At 42.5% G+C, this 14,655-nt stretch overlaps 1 protein-coding gene across 1 annotated transcript; it reads left to right on the top strand.

Moving 5' to 3' along the window:
- The first annotated feature begins 1,470 nt into the window (after positions 1-1,470).
- LOC141264583 (lymphocyte antigen 6E-like) lies at positions 1,471-5,893 on the top strand. The gene is made up of 3 exons (XM_073676858.1): positions 1,471-1,522; positions 5,370-5,489; positions 5,659-5,893. Exons 1-3 carry the CDS (start codon positions 1,471-1,473, stop codon positions 5,865-5,867), a joined length of 381 nt encoding a protein of 126 aa, XP_073532959.1. The 3' UTR covers positions 5,868-5,893.
- Positions 5,894-14,655: the final 8,762 nt, after the last annotated feature.

A 14,655-nucleotide genomic window follows, 5' to 3' on the forward strand; every position in this document is an offset into this window, starting at 1 on the left:
CGTCAGCACCCAGCACACTTGGGCAAGTGCCGGGGCCCTGAGCAGGTGTGGGAGGGCACTCGCCGTTGGGCACCTGGGCCCGTGAGCGGAGGACCAGTACCAGCGCCTGCTCCCCCCTGCTTGCTCAGAGCCCCGGCGGCCCGGCACAATTCTTACCTCTCCCCGTGCCTCTGCAGCAGGTCCTGTCTCTTCCGTGGCTGCTGCACTGTGACGTCTCAGGTCAGAGAGAGCGATGACGTCTTTCCACCGCACCCTCTCCTGAGCAGTCACAGCGCAGAGCGGGAAGATGGTGACGTGGCTGAGGAGTCCGGAGCAGCGGCAGCAGGTGAAAAGTGAGGTGAGAATTTGATTTTTTTTAAAGTATGGAGGCATGGGGCATTATATGAGAGGGTGACATCCTGCATGGGGCATTATATGGGAGGGTGACATCCTGCATGGGGCATTATATGGGGGCCAGTATCCTGTACGGAGCGTTTTATGGGGGCCAGCATCCAGTATGGAGCGTTATATGGGAACCAGTTTTCTGTATGGAGCGTTATATGGGGACCAGTTTTCTGTATGGAGCATTTTATGGGGTTCATTATTCTGTATGGAGCATTATATGGGGCCCATAATACTGTATAGAGGACTATGTGGTGCCCATAATACTGTATGGAGGACTATGTGGTGCCCATAATACTGTATGGAGTACTATGTGGTGCCCATAATACTATATGGAGGACTATGTGGTGCCCATAATACTGTGTGGAGGACTATGTGATGCTATAATACTGTATAGAGGACTATGTAATGCTATAATACTGTATGGAGGACTTAGTGGTGCTATAATACTGTATGGAGGACTATGTAATGCTATAATACTGTATGGAGGACTTAGTGGTGCTATAATACTGTATGGAGGACTATGTAATGCTATAATACTGTATGGAGGACTATGTAATGCTGTAATACAGTATAGAGGACTATGTAATGCTATAATACTGTATGGTGGACTTAGTGGTGCTATAATTCTGTATGGAGGACTATGTAATCCTATAATACTGTATGGAGGACTATGTAATGCTATAAGACTGTATGGAGGACTATGTAATGCTGTAATACTGTATAGAGGACTTAGTGGTGCTATAATAGTGTATGGAGGACTATACTGTCCAGTCTGCACTGTGCACTGTGAGGATTCGCCGGTTTCTGAGCATCATGAATCGTGGTATGTGTTAAAGAAAAACCTGGAGCTGGCCCTGTACATAAAGGTTGTGATGTTCGATGTGGCTCGTGAGTCATTAGTTACTGGAAGCAGTCGCCTAATACTGATAGATGAGTGACAGGTATTGTTCGCATATTTGTATACGTTACATATTGAATCCATACATCATTGTTTGCTTTCGATGGAGGAGGGGCTGGATGTAGAGTTACAGTGGATGTAGAGGTGCATATATAGGGACATCGAGCTTTCCCTGATCACACAGCACAATGGCAGCGCACACAAGCCTCCTCGTGGTGATTGCCCTCTGCGTGGCCACAGGTAAGACCCTGCACCTGCCCCACACCCGTACTATTGATAGATGCTATATAATCTACATACTATAATGATGGGCACCTCTGAGATTGTATCACACATTAGATCAGGCTTAGATATGGCAAATCAAAAGACAACTCTTGAAGAAGCCGCAGTGTGGGCGAAACATCTCTGCTTGTTCTATCTAGATACATATATTCTTTATTACAGTTTCCCAGAGAACCATGTAATAGCACTATACATTGGCCAAACATAATACTATTACACCATGACAATGCATTACTACCATATAATGTTGAAATAAAGCCACCATAGAGCTACTAATTAATACCTCTATACCATGACCTCATATTACCAGCGCTTTGTGAGGTATTTCTCTGTGACTAAGTGGTAGTATTACAGTTATATGAAAAAGTTTGGGCACCCCTATTAATCTTAAGCTTAATGTTTTATAAAAATTGGTGTTTTTGCAACAGCTATTTCAGTTTGATATATGTAATAACTGTTGGACACAGTAATGTTTCTGCCTTGAAATGAGGTTTATTGTACTAACAGAAAATGTGCAATCTGCATTCAAACAAAATTTGACAGGTGCATAAGTATGGGCACCTCACCAGAAAAGTGACATTAATATTTATTAGATCCTCCGCTTGCAAAAATAACAGCCTCTAGTCGCTTCCTGTAGCTTTTAATGATTTCCTGGATCCCGGATGAAGGTATTTTTGACCATTCCTCTTTACAAAACAATTCCAGTTCAGTTTAAGTTTGATGGTCGCTGAGCATGGACAGCCCTCTTCAAATGATCCCACAGATGTTCAATGATATTCAGGTCTGGGGACTGGGATGGCCATTCCAGAACATTGTAATTGTTCCTCTGCATGAATGCCTGAGTAGATTTGGAGCGGTGTTTTGGATCATTGTCTTGCTGAAAGATCCATCCCCTGCGTAACTTCAACTTTATCACTGATACTTGAACATTATTGTCAAGAATCTGCTGATACTGAGTGGAATCCATGCATCCCTCAATTTTAACAAGATTCCCGGTGCCGGCATTGGCCACACAGCCCCAAAGCATGATGGAACCTCCACCAAATTTTACTGTGGGTAGCAAGTGTTTTTCTTGGAATGCTGTGTTTTTTTGCCGCCATGCATAACGCCTTTTTGTATGACCAAACAACTCAATCTTGGTTTCATCAGTCCACAGGACCTTCTTGCAAAAAGAAATTGGCTTCGCCAAATGTGCTTTCGCATACCTCAGCCGACTCTGTTTGTGGCATGCTTGCAGAAACGGCTTCTTTCGCATCACTCTCCCATACAGCTTCTCCTTGTGCAAAGTGCGTTGTATAGTTGACTGATGCACAGTGACACCATCTGCAGCAAGTTGATGCTGCAGGTCTCTGGAGGTTGTCTGAGGATTGTCCTTGACTGATCTCACCATTCTTCATCTCTGCCTTTCTGATGTTTTTCTTGGCCTGCCACTTCTGGCCTTAACAAGAACTGTCCCTGTGTTCTTCCATTTCCTTACTATGTTCCTCACAGTGGAAACTGACAGGTTAAATCTCTGAGACAGCTTTTTGTGCCCTTCCCCTGAACAACTATGTTGAATAATCTTTGTTTTCAGATCATTTGAGAGTTGTTTTGAGGAGCCCATGATGCCACTCTTCAGAAGAGATTCAAACAGGAGAACAACTTGTAAGTGGCCACTTTAAGTAGCTTTTCTCATGATTGCATACACCTGGCTATGAAGTTCAAAGCTCAATGAGGTTACAAAACCAAAAAAAGTGCTTTAGTACGTCAGTAAAAAGTAGGTAGGAGTATTTAAAACAAGAAAATGATAAGGGTGCCCATACTTATGCACCTGTCAAATTTTGTTTGAATGCAGATTGCTCATTTTCTGTTAGTACAATAAACCTCATTTCAAGGCAGAAACATTACTGTGTCCAACAGTTATTACATATATCAAACTGAAATAGCTGTTGCAAAAACACCAATTTTTATAAAACATTAAGCTTAAGATTAATAGGGGTGCCCAAACTTTTTCATATAACTGTATGTGATCATGGTGTGGAAATATTATTTAATATCAATGTGAAGGTATTTCTGTGACTATGTGATGGTAATTTGTGGTCACAGTGTGGCGGTATTATTTAGTAACAGCATGGTGGTAATACTCATTATCCAAGATTTCACATTTCCTCCTCATGAAAACGAAATAATATATATTGATACCAAATAATATCTCCCCACAATTAATAGAAATAATAGTATGTGCAAACCATAACCAAGCATTATCGCTAGTGTGTGAATAATGCTACCATACTGCTACTAAATAATACCTGTACATCAAGACCGCACATTACCGTCACATAGTGCGGAGGTATTATTAAGCGCCAATATGGCGGTATTTCTCAGTCACTATGTGGCAGTATTATGTTGACATGGTGTGGAGGTATTTTTTTAATAACAGTATGGTGGTATTACTCAGTCACTGAGACTTTGTATTTCCACCACATATTATTTGAATTGCATTGTTACCACCATACACTGACCATACAGTGGTAGATACGAGGGCTGCACCTGCGCTCTGCAAACCATATGTGTAAATACAGTAAAGATACTTCCAGTGGAGTCACTTACACACTTCTTCTCCATCCGCCCCGGACCTCAATGACGACTTAGCCACAGCTCATTTCTGCGGAGACATCTTTGCTTTCTCACAAATCCTGTCCCTTCCTGAGACACTATCCTCCCTGCAGCTTCCTCCATTATTGTATCTGTTGCTGGCCCAGGAGCCCCATGCTTATAGCCATCCCCCCAGTAATAGTGCCCCTAACTGAAATAACGCCCCTAACAGAGTAATAGTGCCCATAAAAGGGTAATAGTTCTTCTAACAGAGTAATAGTGCCCCTAAAAGGGTAATAGTGCCCCTTACAGACTAATAGTGCCCCTAAAAGGGTAATAGTGCCTTTAACAGAGTAATAGTGCCCCTAAAAGGGTAATAGTGCCTTTAACAGAGTAATAGTTCCTCTAACAGAGTAATAGTTACCATAAAAGGGTAATAGTGCCCCTAACAGAGTAATAGTGCCCATAAAAGGGTAATAGTTCCTCTAACAGAGTAATAGTGCCCATAAAAGGGTAATAGTGCCCCTAACAGAGTAATAGTGCCCCTAAAAGGGTAATAGTGCCTTTAACAGAGTAATAGTGCCCCTAAAAGGGTAATAGTGCCTTTAACAGAATAACAGTACCCCTAACAAAGTAATAGTACCTCTAACACAGTAATAGTACCTCTAACACAGTAATAGTGCCCCTAACACAGTAATAGTAGCTCTAACAGTGCCGCTACCATAGTAATAGTGCCCTTAACAGAGTAAAAGTAACCCAACAGAGTAATAGTGCCCCTAACACAGTAATAGTGCCCCTAACACAGTAATAGTACCCCAAGAGAGTAATAGTGCCCCTAACACAGTAATAGTGCCCCAACAGAGTAATAGTGCCCCTAACACAGTAATAGTGTCCTTAACAGAGTAATAGTGCCCTAACACAGTAATAGTACCCCTAACACAGTAATAGTGTCCTTAACAGAGTAATAGTACCCTTAACACAGTAATAGTGTCCTTAACAGAGTAATAGTGCCCTAACACAGTAATAGTACCCCTAACACAGTAATAGTGTCCTTAACAGAGTAATAGTACCCTTAACACAGTAATAGTGTCGTTAACAGAGTAATAGTGCTCTAACACAGTAATAGTGTCCTTAACAGAGTAATAGTGCCCTAACACAGTAATAGTGTCCTTAGCAGAGTAATAGTGCTCCTATCACCCTATACTATATAACCTCTCTCTTTTGCTCGCAGTTTACTCATTGAATTGTTACACCTGCTCATTACAAACTTCCAACGACAATTGTAAGACTTCGACAACCTGCGGCAGCGGTGCAGCGTATTGTCAGACCATAGTGGGATCAGCCTCCTCCGGTGAGTTCACCATTTTGTTGTATGATTATGGGGGTTGCAGTCCTGGTTCACCTATATCCGGGGGACTACTACCCCTAGGCACTGTACATATATAAAGATTATATACCCGGTAATGACTGACAGTTCGCAGCCACATCACTTTTTCACATTTCGGTTTTCTTCACTCTAGGTGGGATCTCGGCCACCGTCATCAGTAAGACATGTGAAACAACCTGCACTGCAGGGTCCTACAGCGTCTCCGGTGCCACCGCCACCACCTCCTGCTGCAGCACCGATCTGTGTAACGTCAGCGGCGGCGCCAGCATCAAGTCCAGCTATGTCGCCATCATCCTGGCGCTGGGATCCCTCCTGACAATCCTGAAGAGCTCAGTCCTGTAACCGCAGACGAGACACCAGCAGAATACAGAAATAAAGAATAAAGATTTTCATGATCTCCGCTTGCTGTCAGTGAATTGATTTATTTTTTCTTTCACATCTAGAGGCTGTGATACAAAGAGGTCAGGACCCGCAGAGCATCGCAGCTATGGTAGAAAGATGTCAGGACACACAGAGCATCGCAGCTATGATAGAAAGGAGTCAGGACACAGAGAGCATCGCAGCTATGATAGAAAGGAGTCAGGACAAACAGAGCATCGCAGCTATGATAGAAAGGAGTCAGGACACACAATGCATCGCAGCTATGATAGAAAGGAGTCAGGACACACAGAGCATTGCAGCTATGATGGAAATGTGTCAAGACTAGTGATGAGCGAGCACTAAATTGCTCGGGTACTCGTTGCTCGGGTCGAGAAAATTGGAATACTCGGGTGCTCGACCCGAGTAACGAGCCCAATGTAAGTCTATGGGAAACTCGAGCATTTTTCAGGCGGCTCCCCCCGGCGGTCTGCAGGGGGCCTAAAAATTGCCCAAATCGATGGGAAAAGTGCTCAAATGACATGGTGACAGAATGGGGAAGACCCCTGGAAGCATTTCTGACTCCCAGATCACTGCTGACAACAACGTGGTCAAAGTATTACACCACTTTTATGGACTCACAATAAAACATACAAAAACAAAACCAAAATGGATTTTCCTGTGAAATATGTTAAGAAACATCCTTTCCAGGGTAATGACTTGTATATAAGGCAAAATGAATAACCAAAAACAAAAATGCTCCTCCACATCTTGGGCTATGTTCACACGTAGCGTTTTTAATGCATTTTTGCGCTTTTGCATTGCTTTCACCCAAGACAAATACATTCACCAGGAAATGTCATTTTAACATTTTACAACCTTATCTGCCCATGTGCTGCGTGAGATATCATCAGACACAACAATAAGAACCTGCCACTCCAAGAGATGCTGAAAAGATTTAAGGAATTTATTTACATGATTCTTCAATATTCAGTTTTTGACGTTTCGGCCTCATACGGCCTTCATCAGAACTGCAAATTAATCAGCAAAATATCATGTGAATATATAACACATTCTCAGAATACACAACATAACAGTTAATTTATATAAGAATCTAAGTTTGTATAATGAGTACATAATACCTATACACAAAGAAATAAATAATCAATGAGAGCAATTCATTATACGGAGGATAATGGCTAAATACTTTAGGCGTGATTTGCAGATATATAACTATACATTGGACGTAACAGCAAAAAATAGCAATATATGTCATTGTTACCAAGATTCTGCCCAATGGATGTAAGGAGGATCAACCAAATGCTGTAAGAGAAAGGGGAATAGTGCAAATCACTATAACTGTGCACACAGCCACACTTGAACATATGTACAAGACCTCAGCAGCTGAGTATTACTCACCAAAGTCATTGGAGAAGAGGGCATAGATGTAGTGGCGCTAAATGGAGAGGAGCACAGCCGTGCTATGAGAAATGTGCTGTGTGACCAGGACACTGAGTGTGCTTATATGTTATGTCTGCATTTCCGGATCATGACGCTGATCCGGCGCATGGAGGTCACATGATCAGCTTCTGGATGCGTCAACGGAAGTGACGCGCCGGGGGAAGTATGTCACCACTAGGCGCCATGTTGGTGGGCTACGAGTGGGATCACATGGTGTATGATAAGGCGCGTTCCCAGAAGTGACGCGCCAGGTAGAAATGTTCACTATGGGTCGTCTTATTGGTGTATGAGAGCTACAGTGTGCAACATACAAGGAGTGATGTGCTTAACAGCATAATGAGGGACATATTTCATATGCTAATTAGAAAGTGGAATAGAATTACATTACCAAAACGGACACTGCTCGATAAAAAAATAGTAGAATAAAGGAAGAAATATTGAGTATGAATGGAAATTATCTAAAAGGAAGTTGTGGAAAAGAATAATGAAATAAGAAAAAAAGTGGAAAATAAGAGAGAAAATAAAAGGAATAAAATAAGAAAAAGAAAAGGAAAAAATGAAAAAAAAATGAAGAAAAAATATAAAATAGTAAAAATAATAGAAATAAAAATAATAACATATGTTCAAGTGTGGTTGCGTGCACAGTTATAGTGATTTGCACTATTCCCCTTTCCTGATGAAGGCCGTATGAGGCCGAAACGTCAAAAATTGAATATTGAAGAATCATGTAAATAAATTCCTTAAATCTTTTCACCATCTCTTGGAGTGCCAGTTTCTTATTGTTGTTTACATACGGAATGGAATCCTAACTGGGCACCCAAAATAATAGGAGTGCCACGTAGCCTTTTTTGAACATCATCAGACACATGCATACAGTGCTGAAAAGACATGGGAACAGCATGGGGAAGACCCCTGGAAGCATCTCTGACGCCCAGATCACTGCCTAAAAGTGTGACCATCATAAGTGATCCTTGGCGCATGCGAAGATGCCTCCCGTCATGCACGTGTCATTGCAGACTTGCAACAATCACCGTCCACGTCATTGTCCCAGTACAGCGTTCAGTTGTCCCTACCCCATTCCTTGGAATGCAAGCGCAAGTATGCAGCCAGCCACCCACCCTTCCACAGGCTGCAATAATATACTGCCAAATTTTTGACAGCTGCTTGCACTTGAAATGTGGAATTTTAGGCTCGTGGAGGCGAAAGCTGTCCACAACCTTATGGCGGTGGCGACTGGGTATCCATACTTCGTCCCCTGCCGCCACTATTTGTCCCTGTGTCGTCTCCGCCTTCCACAAGCATGTGCCCCACAACATTAACCGTGCCCTCCCCAGTGAACTTACTGGGAAGGACCGCCTAACCACAAACATGTGGACAGGAGAATGTGGCCAGGGACGGTACGAAGCCAGTCCACAGCTTGTCGGTGAGTTGTATTTCACTACAGCCATATTTTTTAGCTCGGTGAAAAGACTGACTTTTGGGAAACCGTATGTACTCCAGCTGTCATTTCTCCCAGGATGTCCTCTAAAGCTGTTGCACTTGAAATGTTGCCTTTTAGGCTCATGGAGGCGGAAGTTTTTCACAACCTCATGCCTGCGGCGGCCGGGTGTCCATACTCTGTCCCCAGCCGCCACTATTTCTCCCGGTATCGTCTCCGCCTTCCACAAGCACGTGTCTCACAACATTACCGTGCCCTCCCCAGTGCACTCACTGGGAAGGACTACCTAACCACAAACAGGGGCCAGGGATGGTACGGAGCCAGTCCACAGCTTGTCGTTGAGTTGTATTTCACCACAGCCATTATCTTTAGCTTGGCGAAAGGACTTGGGAAACCGTATCTACTCCAGCTGTCATTTCTCCCAGGATGTCCTCTAAAGCTGCTTGCATTTGAAATGTGGACTTTTAGGCTCGTGGAGGTGGAAGCTGTCCACAACCTCATGCCGGCGGCGGCCGGGTGTCCATAATCGGTCCCCAGCCGCCACTATTTCTCCCGGTATCGTCTCTGCCTTCCACAAGCAAGGGTCCCTGAACATTACTGCTGGTACTTTTCTGTGGGAATCTGCTTGCCTCCTACCAGCCTGGAATATTTCCAGTAAACTATGGTTCGACGCCATGGTGTTAGCACTGCCCCCAGTACCAGTAGCAAAGCCATCCCCAATTTCTTTCTCAGGATTTCTATTTGGTAGACTGAGTGGCTGCCCAAATACATTAGTTTCTCACAAAGGAGCTGAAGATAGAGTGGCACTAGGTGCAAATTTCTCCAGCCTGTTAGATATCAGAGGGTGAACGTCAGCATTTTGGATCAGTGGTTAGCACTGAAGCCTTGCAGCGCTGGGATCCTGGGTTCAAATCCCAGCAAGGAAATCATCTGCAAGGATTTTTTATGTTCTCCCCATGTTTGCGTGGGTTTCCACCTCAGTAAAAAAGCAGCCATAGAGTGTCCGGGAACCTTCCCACACACTTTTCTTAGCCAGGACTGCTTCTCGGAAGGGTTGGATGGTCCCACCAGAGAATCCTCTGGTGTGCCTTGGCTTCTCCATCAGGAGACTTCATGATAGCGTAAACTTTGCAGCTGCTATGGGGCTGTTGAGCGGGGGAGAAAGGTGAGCCCTCAGAATCAAATCCTCTGGTGGGCACAATGTTTTTCAATCTGAAACAGCTTCTCAGTGGGAGTTGTATTTCACCGCAGCCATATTCTTTAGCTCGGTGAAAGGACTGGCATAGAGGGAAACCGTATCTACTCCGGCTGTCATTTCTCCATCACCAGGTTCCGCCCATTGTCACACACGACCATGCCTGGCTGTATGTTCAGCGGTGAGAGCCACAGATCAGGCTGCTGTGTTACAGCTTTCAACAACTCTGCAGCGCTGGGCGGTTTGTCAATTAAGCATTAAGCATGTTATCTTCAGCACAGCCTGTTGCCGCTTGGCCAAGGCAGTGCTGCAGTGCTGTCAGCTTGTGAATTATGTGGTTATTTCGGAGATGGAGGAGGAGGTGCATGAGCTGAACAATGTGATTACATTGAGGTTACATTGGCGACTCTGTATTTTATACTAAAGAAAGATCCTACTGTTTTTTTTTTTTAAGTTATTTTTTAAGACAAATGCATTCACTGGGAAATGTCATTTTAACATTTTTCAACCTTATCTGGCCATGTGGTGTGTGACACATCATCAGACACATCCTGTTTCATTTATGATGGAGGGACTCTCAAAGTCACAAAGTCTATTTTTATAGGGCCATCAAGCGGCCCTTACTATTCATAAAGGGCCAGCATTCGGCCATCGCTATTGTTAGAGAGCCATCAGCCGGCTATGCTTTGTGGTTCCCATTATTAACGAGTTGGTCTCCTATACTGTTATTGCGTATGTAGTGACTGCAAGGGCTGCCAAAAATTCGGACGCAACCCAATACCACTTTGAAGAGACATAGAGGAGGGTCCCAGTAAAAAAAAAATGTTCCCATTATAAAGGAGAGGGTCTCCTATAGTGGTAATGCCCATGCTGTGATTGCAAGGGCTGCCAAAATTTAGGAAAAACCCCACTAACAAGAGCAGGGCCACAATAATGACATGTTTCCATTACAAAGGAGCGGGTGTTCTATACAGTTATAGGGTATGTAGTGAGCCCAACAGCTGACAAAATTTAGGAAAAACCCCATTAACAATTTAAAGACACATATAACAGGGCCACAGTAACGACAAATTCTCATTAGAAAGGAGTGTGTCTCCCATACAGTTTGCCTATGCAGTGAAGCAACGGCTACCAAAAATTTGGAGGAACTCCAATGCCCCTTGCAGGAGACAAAGAGGAAGTGGGTCTCCCATAGTGTTTGCCTATGCAGTGAATGCATAAGCTGCCAAAAATTTGGAGGCACTCCAATTCCCCGTGGAAGAGACGTAGAGGTCGGAGAGCCTCCTGAAAACTATGTTCCCATTATTAGGAAGTGGGTCTCCCATAGTGTTAGCCAATGCAGTGAATGCAATGGCTGCCAAAAATTGGGAGGCACTCCAATGCCCCTTGGAAAAGAGGTGGAGGAGGGCCTCATAAAAAAAATGTTCCCATTAGAAAGGAGTGGGCCTCCTATACTTGTAATGCCCATGCACTAAGAGTATGGGCTGACAAACATTTACCCCTGGGGGGTATACATGAACATACTGTATAAAAAAAAAATTACGGGCATTATAAACACCCTTTAAAAAAATGATGTGGGTGTTGCATCACGGACCACGGTCACCCTGGTGATATGGTGGTGGAGGATGAGGAGAAGGAGGAGGACAAGAGCAAATAGCCAAAATCAGGAAGCGTATACCCATGTGTGGGTGTAAAAAGGTGCATGGGAATACGTGAAAAAAGAAGAGAAACAACAGCTCACCTGAGTATAAGCGTCCTGGGGCACGGAGTGCGAAGAACCACCTCGAATCAAGCACAGATGAGAAAGGAAAGAGGCTCCAGCCACAGGTAAGTCCCAAAAAAATCTTCTTTATTTAGATTAAAATACAGACACTACAGCACATGTCCAAAAAAGGCCCATAAGAGCAACACGCTTTGAACGCCTATGGTGCGTTCTTTGTCAAGCTACAGACATATAGCAAATGCCTAGTATATATATGTGGCCCGACCAATAAAACAAAAGTATACAAATCATGTGACAATTAAGAAACACCCACTGAATACAAATACAAATGATACAGACTTCAGCCATGTCCAATCGGATTTTTCTTATTTCCAAAAAACAAAAAAACGCAGAAGAAACGCATCAAACGTGGTGGAAGAAAACACACCAAACATGTCAAGAATGTTCTCTCGTCGCAAGAAATAGTCAACCAATTTTGACACTTCAAATGTGTTAAATTTATCAAAACAGATTTTGACACAAGAACAATTGCAAGTTTTATCATATGGTCTTAATTTTGTACCCGATAAGAAATTTGATTTATTTGGCACTTTGATGGATATCAACAAATTTGTCAGAAATTTAACGGTGAAGAGACATTTTTTGGGGGAAAATTCCGAATAGCAAATTCATGACAATGTGCAACATTCTCACAATCAATATCGCAGTTTTAACTTTCAAGAGCAACAAGCTACTATTAATCTTGAAGATCTTCAGGAAACAGCCACTTCCCAACAACGTCTGACAAATCAATCTTCATCCTTCAAGATCCGTAACCCATATTTTTATCCTGTACAATCCAGGACTGAATCTATGGACAAGTTCCAGGAGAGTGTCCAGCGGGAACTGAAGAATCTGCATACATCTACGGAGACGTACAAAATCACTAACAATCTTAACAAAAGTCAAAATAAAGCTCTTCAGGAACTCATGCGTAATGAGGAAATTGTAGTAAAAATGTCAGACAAGGGAGGTCGTGTGGTTGTTATGGATAGAACTATGTATGATGCTCAGATTTCCCTATTGTTGTCCGATACCACTACATATAAAAAACTTCCCTCGAATCCATTACAGTCGTACAAATTGGCCACACATGCTATCATTCTAGAAGGATGCGCTTTGGGAGTTATTTCACAGAAACAAAAAGAATTCTTGATAATGGATCATCCCATGTTACCTTGTTTATATGGGTTACCTAAAACCCACAAGGGTATTTTACCCTCACCGATGAGACCTATTGTCTCTAGTATTCAATCAGTAACAGAACACCTGGGTGACTGGCTTGATTCACGATTACAACCATTAGCGCAAAGATCTGCCGGTTTCCTCAAGGATTCTAGAGATGTATTAGATCAGCTGGCACCAATAAAATGGAAAAGAGAGTATACATGGCTCAGCTGTGATGTGGTTTCGTTATACACCTGTATACCCTACCACATCGCAATGCAAGCATTAGAGTTTCATCTGCAGAAATATAGTACATACACTCCTGAACTATGTCATTATTTACTAACTGTGGCACAATTCTTGATGACTCACAATTTCTTTATGTATGGGCAACAGTATTACCTCCAATCCAGAGGAGTTTCTATGGGAGCGAAATACTCCCCGTCCATTGCTAATATGGTTATGTCTTTTTGGGAATATGAAATGTTATATGTTGTCTCTAACCCTTGGTCTGATCACCTCTTCTGGTATGGCAGATACATCGACGATCTGATGTTCATTTGGAGGGGCGATGTGTCTGCCATACCGGAATTCGTGGCATACCTTAACACCAAAGCTTTCAATTTGTCGTTCACTTATTTTTTTGATTCTACCTGTATTTCCTTTTTAGATCTCAAATTAGAGATCATTGAAGGTAAAATTATTACATCTACATTTGTGAAACCCATGGCAGGTAACAGCATTCTACATGCTAACAGCGGTCACCCACTATCTACCATCAAAGCTATTCCGGTGGGAGAATTTACCCGCATAAAAAGGAATTGTGGTAATGCTGCTAAACTACACAGTGAAATTGAGGTGTGTAAAAATAAGCTCAGGAAAAGGGGGTATCCAGCGTGGACACTTAAGAGAGCTGAAACCATAGTTAAAGATAAACCTAGAGCGAACTTGATTCAGCCATTACAAAGGAACATATCATCTAAACCCGTTTCTATTGTTGCACAAGAGAATAAATCACTTATTTCGTTGAAATTTAGCCCCCAATTTTTCCAAATCAAACAGATCATATTAAAACATATACAGTACCAATGCTATATGATGATACTATCTTAGCCAAGATATTGCAACCAGGATGTAGAGTAGTGGCTAAACGGGCTCAAACTATAGGTAATTTATTATCTCCCAGTTTCATTAACCCCAAGAAACAACGCTACACGTGGCTCAATTGTAAGGGTTTTTTTAGATGTGGTCAGAGTCGTTGTGGAATATGTCGATATGTTAAAGTCACAAAGGAATTTTCCAACACAGAGAAAACACAACAACACGAGATAAAACAATTTATCAATTGTAATAGTGAATATCTGGTATATGTAATGGAATGTACAGCCTGTAATTTATTCTATGTGGGCTCAACAATACGAAAACTAAAAAAACGCATTGCGGAGCATATCAGAGATATTGTGAACGTTACTAAGCGCAATGTATCTTAAACTTCTAGGCATTTTATACAATCCCATAATAGAAATATTTCTTCTCTCCAAATATTTGGAATTGAATATTTGTCTCTGAATCCAAGAGGAGGTGACAACCGGAGACGCCTCCTGGATCGTGAAGCTTTCTAGATGTACTTTCTTGATACATGTCATCCGGCTGGGTTAAATATGCGGAGAGAGCTTCTTTTTCATTATCACGAATAATTGTTACATGCATTTATTATTCATTGTGTTTTCTTGCATTCAAGTATGATCTC

This window comes from Phyllobates terribilis, unplaced genomic scaffold (assembly GCF_046119375.1).
Source record: "Phyllobates terribilis strain yellow unplaced genomic scaffold, ASM4611937v1 Scaffold_4__5_contigs__length_816908805, whole genome shotgun sequence".
Classification (NCBI taxonomy): domain Eukaryota; kingdom Metazoa; phylum Chordata; class Amphibia; order Anura; family Dendrobatidae; genus Phyllobates; species Phyllobates terribilis.

Coding starts and splice junctions, on each gene's coding strand:
- LOC141264583 (XM_073676858.1), top strand. CDS start 1,471: ATGGCAGCGCACACAAGCCTCCTCGTGGTGATTGCCCTCTGCGTGGCC. Junction 1,523..5,369: donor TGCCCTCTGCGTGGCCACAG/GTAAGACCCTGC, acceptor TTTTGCTCGCAG/TTTACTCATTGAATTGTTAC. Junction 5,490..5,658: donor AGTGGGATCAGCCTCCTCCG/GTGAGTTCACCA, acceptor TCTTCACTCTAG/GTGGGATCTCGGCCACCGTC.